This window comes from Panicum virgatum, chromosome 1N (assembly GCF_016808335.1).
Source record: "Panicum virgatum strain AP13 chromosome 1N, P.virgatum_v5, whole genome shotgun sequence".
NCBI lineage: Eukaryota > Viridiplantae > Streptophyta > Magnoliopsida > Poales > Poaceae > Panicum > Panicum virgatum.
The window spans coordinates 17,589,373-17,598,739 of NC_053145.1; the positions used below are offsets into that span (position 1 = coordinate 17,589,373).

A 9,367-nucleotide genomic window follows, 5' to 3' on the forward strand; every position below is an offset into this window, starting at 1 on the left:
TAATTAATTGAAAGAATTCTCTATAACTTCGAATTACAAGACAATATGGTCATGTATACAAGTACATCACATGAAGTGTCTACACTCTACACTCATTCTAAAAATTTCTACTATCCACATACTCATCTAAATCTAAAAGAAAATCACACCTACATATACAATCTAGCTAGCTAAATGTCCAAGAAATGAGCTAGCTACACATTTTCTCTATTTCTAAAGCATGAAATGAGCTATACAAGCCAAGGAAGAAAAGAAAAACAAGCCCCAAACCTTTAGCGCTCATGGATGGATGGGGAATCAAAGATCTTCACAAATGTGGTGAAGAAATGAGCAAGAACTCCTCCCTCCCGAGCCGATAACAGCAAGAAACAAGTGAGCTGAATGGCTCGGGCGGGGGAGAGGGAAGGGGATAAGGGGGGCTAAGGCCTTTTGTCCCGGTTGGAGCCACCAACCGGGGCAAAATTGGGGGCCTTTTGTCCCGGTTGGTGGTTCCAACCGGGACAAAAGGCTACGCGGGCCTTTTGTCCCGATTAGAACCACCAACCGGGACAAAAGGCCCCCATTTTGTCCCGGTTGGTGTCTCCAACCGGGACAAAAGGCCCATGTCCCCCCCGCTGGCCCGGCTAGCCGTTGGACCCGGGACAAAAGCCACCTATTGTCCCGGGCCCAAAGGCTGCCGGGACAAATGGCCTGGAACAAATGCCTGTTTTGTAGTAGTGTGTTATTCTTATAAAAGATAATTTAACTAAATGAAATGGGCAAGAAAACCCACATTGTTGTTTCTCATAAAAATGAAACGAGACAACATCTATTTTTTTATTCGCCGATTCATGCAATTGGCATGGGCTTCGGCCTATGCGGTCTGGGACATACCCAAACCTCGCAACGTGTCCAATATGTTTGGGAGCTAGCTAAATGGATTACCAAAAAATTTTGAACCACTAGTCCTTGTGGGTGCGGTAGCCTTGTGTTGGTCTGTTTGGCTCTACAGAAATGCAATGGTTTTTGATAATAAATCATCTTTCTTTTTGCATGTTATTTTCTCGACTACGCACTAGCTCCGTACGTGGGCTATCCTTCTGTGGCATACTTTGTAGGATTATCTTGTATCGGCGTCTATTTTTTGGCACATGTGCCCAAGAATTTTTTTACTCGGGCACATAGGTGGCAGTCTAGTCTTAGGATTGACAGCTATTAGTGTGTTAGGATTCTTGTCAAACTTTTGTAGGCTGTGTGCACTTTGGACGGAGATCAGAAATTTTTCAAGATGATATATCACCTTGATGTATTCCTCTTGAAATCAATAAAGTTTTTTTCCAGAAAAAGGCCAAAGTTATTGATGAGAATTTTTTTGAGGATTCTATTCACCCCCTCTGGTCACCATTCTGATCTTTCATTTTTTATATACAACAACTTTTCGCCCTGTTCCGATGGCTGGCTGGAATGGATGGTTGGAACAGTAATTGCTGGTTCATGACTCATGAGGTCACCATGATCAGCCCAGCCATTTTCCACTAGCCGAAGTGGACGTTGGTAATGCTCTATTTAAAGAAAAGGAGGGGCAGACCCCCTACTGAATAATAGTTGTATTAAAACGAAGGAAAAAGAACACACATCAGGTTCAAACTGTACAAAAAGGATAAAAAAAAAGGAGAAACAAAAGAGATTACAGGGCCAAATAATATCAAAAGCAGCTTTAGATAATAAGATATGTACACAAATGCACAAGCCAAAATGTTCCCGACTCTTGAGACTATAGGGCCATCATATATTCTGTATGGTGCTGCAGAAATCATGCAAATCTTGTAGCGTAACTTCGTGAAGTGGCTTCAGGATGGCTGCTGGGCAACTTCCGTTTGTGAGGGCTTGACACACCTGCTCCATCGTTGGCCGAGCTTTTGGACAGATTTGCAAACACCCAAAGGCCACAAGAACGAGCAGAATAATATCCTTTTCTTCACTGCTTGTTGGCTCTACAATAATGCGCTGGTCCAGGATATCCTTGAGCTTTGTATGCTGCTGTGTTTGGCAAAAGAATGGAAGCAGAAGATCTCCTGGGTGCTTTCCCATCACCACTTCCATGACAACTACACCAAAGCTATATACATCACACTTCTCTGTCAACACCATTGTAGAAGATAATTCTGTGACAAGGAATGCAAATCACCAAAACTATGAATTTCCTTGAACAATTATAAATCATATTTGCGTTGTAATGTTACAGGATTGAAGGTCGAAGCCATGTACCTGGTGCCATGTAGCCGCATGTCCCTGCAAAGATAGTACTTGAACTCGAGTAAATATGCTTCAACTTCCTTGCCATGCCAAAATCTGAGACATATCCTTTAAAATCACGGTCTAATAAGATATTGTTACTTTTGATGTCACGATGTATGATGGGTTCATCACAATCGTGGTGCAGGTAAGAGAGAGCTTGAGCTACATCCCTCACAATGGAAACTCTTTTGGGCCAGTCAAGCTCCCTTGCAAGTTGTTCCTCGTGAAGAATGGATGCTAAGCTTCCCCTTTCCATGAGATCGTACACCAGAAATCTGCACTGGGAGTGAGAGCAGTACCCATACAGCTTCACTATGCATCGATGCCTTGTTTTGGTTAGCACATCGATCTCAGCATGAAATGTTCCTTCATCTGTGTAGTCTTCCATCGAGTGGAGCAGCTTGACTGCAAAGACACTTCCACGAACCTCAGCTCTGAAGACAGACCCGTGTCCTCCAGAACCAATGCAATATTTTTCATCAAAATTTTCTGTTGCATCGAGTATGTCTTGGAATGCAATCTTCCCGTTGAAATTCCATATGGAGAACATATCTCCGGGCTTGCTTTTGGTCCTGCATTTCTTAAATTTTTTCCTCCAACAAAAAAGTGCCAAGCTTCCTACTGCCAGAGCAATGAAGCAAAAGAGACCCAAAGCAAGAAGTAGCGCCAAAAAAAGGCGTTTATTGTGTCTTTTCCCCTTATTTCTTCCATCGAGCTCCAATGCTTCACATGGTGTTAAGCCATACCGTTTGTCACCACAGATATCAATATTGTGGTCAAGAGAAACTAAGGCTGAAGGGAGAGATGTGCCCCCAAATCTGCCAACCAAACTGTTGTATGACAGATTCAGGTTGTGCAGTTGGTAAAGCTGTGCAAGAATGATTGGGATGGTGCCACTTAGATTATTCCTGCTGAAATCCAGCTCGTACAGGCCAGTACACCCCCCAAGATCTTGTGGTATTGGTCCTGTCAATAAATTATCTGATATGCGCAACTGCAACAAATGGCGGCACTGTCCTATTTGAGGTGGAATTGGTCCTGTAAACTGATTGCTGCTTAGATCTAGATGAGTGAGGTTCACTAGAAACCCTATTTCTTGTGGCAGCAGCCCATTAATCCGGTTGGAAGCTAGTACAAGCTTTTTTAGAGATTTCAGATTCCAGAAGGTGGAAGGGATGGAGCCAACTATATGATTGTCTGAAACATCCAGTAATTCTAGCCTTGTTAGATTCCCAAAGCTTCCAGGAATGGAGCCAGTGATTCTATTCCCAAGCAGATGCAGGAACGATAGCCTATGGAGCATCCCCAACTCATGTGGTATGCTACCCGATAAATTGTTGAAGCTAAGGCCAATGAAATCCAACGAGGTCAAATTTCCCAAACTGGGAGGTATCGGGCCAGTAAAGCTATTACGACACAGATCAAGCTTGTTCAAGTTGTGTAGCATGCCAAGTGTGGAAGGGAGGTGTCCGTTCAGGAACTGATAATTCTGTGAGAGATCAAGGTATGTCAGGCTGGTAAGATTACCTATGGAGGGTGGGATCGGTCCGGAGAGGGCATTGCTTGAGAGATCCAGTAAAATGAGTTCATCAAGTGTACCGATGCTCGGCGGGATCGGCCCTGAGAGGTTGTTGTCGTTGAGGTCCAGATGAGCAAGACGAGGCAACGCCGCAAAGTCGAGCCCATCTAACCGGCCAGAGAGGTTGCACATGGGAAGAGAGATGCTGCCCACGACTGGGACTGGGACAGCATCGCCGCCACTCCAGCCACGGCCATGAGGCACCGTGGTGATGCAGTCAACACCAGTCCAGTTGCACGGGCTGATGTGCTGGCTCCATGACTTGAGGCAGCCTGAAGCCCCGGAGACATCGTCGAAGTTGGATTTCCATCGAAGAAGGGCTTCTGCTTCTCTATCGAGCTGCATCACCGTCTTCGAATTTGCACGGGAGAGTAGTAGTAAAGCAAGAAGCAAAAGTAGTGACATCTTGAAGGCGAGGAGAAGCATGGTGTGTGTGTGTGTGTAGGTGGTGAGGCTGTAAACACTCATAGGAATGACGGCCTACTGGCCCTGCTGGCCTTGAAATATAAGCATACTTGGGACACGCTATTCACTGTAATGAAAGTTCAGAGCCACATGTGTTACACGGTTACCTTGACTATCCTCTTGACTCACCAGTAAACAGGACCACATGTGATAACATGCGGGTGAAAATAAGAAATTGCTGTGACAAGACCTTGTGTAATCTTCTAAGTGGGTATGCTATTATTCGTTGATGATGAGGTCCTGCTTTGCTTTCGCCTTTTGACAGAGTAGCTTCCTTGTCAGTAACGCAGGATCGGAGAGAATCAGGAAAGGAAACCGTGGAAGCTTTCTTTCTTCATCTCTTTCCCACTCTGCTTTCCAGCTGCAAGGAGGCTGCTGGGTTCGTTCCTTCGTCCCTGGAGCCTTGAGGATCGAGGACAAGCTACAATGCGAAATGGGCCACCGCGTAAACTGGGTATCACGCAGCAGTGACGCTCCAAACAGGGTGGGGCCAGGACGTGGAAATAAAGAGGATGCTGTCAGGACACCTCGAAAGAATCTAGTTAGTGCTCGGGGGTGCTCACTTTATTGATCAGCTTGATTGTTAAGTACACTGAGATTTCTATTTATCAGCAGGATTATTAGGTGCAGGAAGGAAGATACGTTTGCTTTATTTGAAACTTACGTGTCTGAAATCTGAATGCGCGGGCAGTCTAATCTCTAATAGACCAATCCGGTGGACAAGCTCTGTCCTCTCATTGGACCACGTCTCCATCGAATCCTGCTCGTTTGATCTCTTGCCTCAGTCAAATCAAACCGTTGGATCACAGGCACAACAGCTTGCATCTTATCGGAGCTATCTCCATTTCTGCCGAACTTTCCAGCGTCTCGTCCCGTGATAGAAATGCCGGCATCCAGAGTCCAGACGCTGTGCCACTGGAGAGCAGACACAGGCCACACCACATCTCTAGCGTCCCCCTTCACCTGACATGCGGACTGTGGTGTTGATGTTTTTAGGGCCAACACACGAACGCACTCAAACGTGCGGCGCGAGGAGGAGCTCACTGCAGCACCTCCTATGCAGACCGGTCAGACCGGTGGTATGGACCGGTCAGACCGGTGTTCGCCAGAGTAAACCAGCGACGGACCACCGAACGCTCCCCCGGGAGGACCCGACGGGCAGGCGCACGCAGGGTTGTTCTAGAGTTGGCAGACCACCTAGAACGTCCTCAATCGACATAGAGATGAAAGAGGAACAACAAATAGTAGATTGAAAAAATTAGGGCAAAAGAAAAAAGATAAAAAGGTAAAAAAAATATTTTTGATCGATTGGATATCCTCAATCAGCTGTGACCCTTTATATTTATAGGTTGGGGAGGTTTTACCCCGCAAGAAATCTTTTTTATAGATCTAAATCTATAAAAATTATTAATTGTACTCGGACTCTGCATGGACCGGTCAGACCGGTCGGCTCTTGCCAAATCGGCTACAACGTCCAAACCGGTCAGACCGCCTGGGCGCACCGGTCAAACAGGTAGCCTGATCTGCTTGTCACCAATTTTGATCATCAACATATGCCCCCCTGTTGCCAAAAAATAATCTTATGGACCAAAATCGTCTAAGTGCGATGACTAAAAACAATCAGCCATTTATTTGTACTAAGGACGATAAAATTTATCGGCCATAACTTGCTTTAATTCAAGTTGATGAAGAAACAATTTGCTTTGGTTGCCATACTTTCTTAGCTGCCGTTGATCTTGTTGGCACAACCTCCGCTTGTCGCTCCACTGACTCTTTATTGCGTATGCGTTGTAGCCTTCTTTTTTGGGTGTGAGATAAGTCTGAGGGATACCACCTCGACTGTAAGTACTTTGAATCTTTCTTCATGCCCTTCTCACCATACTTGCTGCAATCAAAACCTTTTCTGACTAGATTATCGCTAACAATAATCGGTCTTTGTGAGGTACCATAATTTGGATATATAGAAGGATATTGAATAAAATAAGACTGCATAATATATGCATCCTACTATAATCCAAAGGCGTATAATAACAAGGATACAGCCAAAACCATGGAGCAACCGGCCCTGAGTATGGCATAGCAGTACAATTACCTTGACATGGACAAGGATCCGATTGCTCACAAGATCTTGATTATGACTTCGCATTCTTGGCTTCGTTTGGCCGTCTCCACGGTTTCTGGGCGGCTCCCTTCTCTCATATTTGGCCAGGACCTCCTTGAAGATCGGCCTTGTCTTGTTCTTGACCTCGAAGGAATTTCCAGACTTGCTGGACACACCGGTCAGACTGGTCTTAACACCGGCAGACTGGTCGCACCGGTCAGACCGACCTTGGAACCGGTCAAACCGGTCGATTTGCTGTCGTCCCCATTTTTCTTGTCTTGCCCCCAAGCGTCGAAGCCTTTCCTGTAACTCGAGAAGTTTTGCTCTGCAGTACCTTCTTCTCTGACCTTTCTTCACCAATGATTATATTTTTCTCTTTCACTGATTCGTCTTGACTTGGCCGAATTAATATCTTGGGATTCTATAACTCAATGGTATGCACCGGAAAATGAGTCTTATCAACTTGCATTTGTGGAACAACTAATCAGCCTTCATTAACAGCCGATTGAATATATCTCTGAAGCACATTGCAATCATTAGTTGCATGAGAGAATGAATTGTGCCATTTACAATAAGCATGCCGCTTTAACTCATCAAGCGGCGGGATAGCATGAGACAATTTAATGTGTCCTAGCAGTTTCAATAATTCATCAAATATACGGTCACATTTAGACACATCAAAAGTAAACTTCATATTATCTTGTCGATTTTTATGAATTGGATTGAGAGACCCACAAGTGCAAGGTTTATCACTAGAAGGCCAGACAAACTCAGTAGTATAAACATCTTTTCTCTCATCGTCCGAACAATTTGAATCACAACTAAGTACATAAACAGGACGATTAAGCTTTTCATTGGATTTTTTGTGAATTTCTAGCTTCTTTTGCTCGGCTTTCATTAGCAAGAGCTTTTTGCATGACTTGACTAACATCTAGAAATTCTTGTCCATCTAGCTTTTCTTTATGAAAATTAATTAAACCAAAAAAAGCTAGATCAGCTAAATCTATATTAAAAATTGTCAAACTATAGCATCGGTTTGTAGTATCTCTAAATCTTCTAATATATTCAGACACACTTTCATGCAACTTCTGTCTAACCGATGCAAGATTTGACAATTTCAACTCAGTTTCACCAGTAAAGGAATAATCGTGAAATTTCTATTCTAAATCAGCCCAGGTGTAAATTGAATTGGGTGGCAATGAAATAAACCAAGTAAATGCAGCAACTGATAGAGATAAAAGAAACAACCTCAATTTGTAAATATCATTAGTGCTAGTTTCACCACTTTGTATAATAAATTGATCTATATGCTCCAATATAGTTCTACTATCATCACCAGTGAATTTAACAGATTCAAGAATTTTAAACCATTGGGGATATGCAACATAATCATAATTCTCAGGGTCTTCTTTGTCTTCATCACGCCTGCGGGGACGTTGTGGCTGCGGAACCGCTCCCGGAACTGGATCCAGGTGAAAGCTTCGCGGTCCTGAACCCGGTGGGACTCCCACCAGTCCAAAGCTGCCCTCGCAGCTGTCCTGCTGCGTACAGGACACGCTCCCGATCATCGCACTGGGCGATGTCCAACTGGCGCTCCACTGCACGAAGCCAGTCGTCCGCCTGGAGTGGGTCAGACGTGTGGGAGAACGTCGGCGGGTGACCCCTCAGAATCTCCGCACGCCTGTCGTGGGCCTGCGGTGGAGGAGGAGGCAGAGGCTGCGCGTGAACCTGCTGCAGTGCCTGAATAGTGTTGTTCAGGGTGGCCATCATCTGCATCTGGAGCTGGAAGAACTGCTCCGGAGTCAAGGGTGGAGGCATCGGCATTCGGGTACCCTAGTTGTTCTGCCCCTACTGGCTAGAACCGGAACCGGTGCTCCTGGAGTTCACCATTTGATTTGAACAAAAGTTGTATGAGCAAAGATATTGCAGAAATAATTTCAGACGGATATGATATCTTTCTGCAAGAAAGACTTAGGCATGATAAAGTAGACAGGATAGAGTGCATGGTTTAACCCCAACGATCTAACTCATTTTATTAATTAATTAACTTTAACTTAAGACTGATTTTCATTAAATAAGTTTAGCTACTAAGCTATGCAACCATCCAAAATCCAAATCAAACATTTGCATAATAACAAGCATTCAAAAGTTCACACTTTAGTCAAGTTTAACACACAACTCGACTAATACAACGTGTTGCAAAACGTTCTATCGTGCTATTATAAAGGGGTCATTTAGTTTACACCTATGATAGTCAGTCAACTTACTTCAGGCCAACATCTATGAAAACTATTCTATAGAGAAAAATCAAGGCATGACGAGTAAAAATCTTAGAATTCAAGGAATATAATAGAAAAATAGTTTCAGCAGACAAGGCTTGGAGAGAAGAAGACCTCAAACTCGACCAGTTCTATCTAGTCTTTCGTCCTACAGTCGATATAGCTCTGATACCACTCTGTAACACCAAGTTTATAAAAGAACATAAATCGAGCAATCATATACGTGCCAGGATCAAGTCACACGTATATACAACAGAATGAACAGTATATCACAGCACATATCACATAAAAAGACATAATAAAGCGAGCACAAATGTCATTTATTACATGAATGACAAAAATGTCTGATACAGCGGAAGCGTAAAAACATATACGTAAACTCTCGGAAGCTGGGCGCCATAGGGACATCGACTGGGAGACGAACGCCTAGAAGTCCTCGTACTCCTGGTAGCTCCGGGTGAACTCCGCGTCGGCAGGAACTGAGCAGCATTAGAGTGTCCCCAAAAAGAACAAGGGAAAAAGAGTAGAGTAGGCAAGAGTGAGTACACAACTTGTACTCAACAAGTATAACACAAACTATGAGGCTCTAAGGTTGGCTGACTCAACTACATTAGCTTTTAAGTCTTGGCAAAATTTTATTAAAGCTAGTTACTACAAGTTGATGAT

At 44.0% G+C, this 9,367-nt stretch overlaps 1 protein-coding gene across 1 annotated transcript; it reads right to left on the reverse strand.

Moving 5' to 3' along the window:
• Positions 1–1,544: 1,544 nt before the first annotated feature.
• On the reverse strand, positions 1,545–4,328 carry LOC120655389 (MDIS1-interacting receptor like kinase 2-like). The gene is made up of 2 exons (XM_039933180.1): positions 2,248–4,328; positions 1,545–2,144 (listed from the first exon to the last, which is right to left on the reverse strand). Exons 1-2 carry the CDS (start codon positions 4,322–4,324, stop codon positions 1,765–1,767), a joined length of 2,457 nt encoding a protein of 818 aa, XP_039789114.1. The 5' UTR covers positions 4,325–4,328; the 3' UTR covers positions 1,545–1,764.
• Between the last annotated feature and the right edge of the window lie 5,039 nt (positions 4,329–9,367).

Bases quoted from the DNA above. Each gene is read 5' to 3' on its own strand.
- LOC120655389 (XM_039933180.1), bottom strand. From the start codon at position 4,324: ATGAGTGTTTACAGCCTCACCACCTACACACACACACACACCATGCTT. The intron at 2,145-2,247 runs GTACATGGCTTC...TCCTTGTCACAG, and splicing joins ATGCGGCTACATGGCACCAG to AATTATCTTCTACAATGGTG.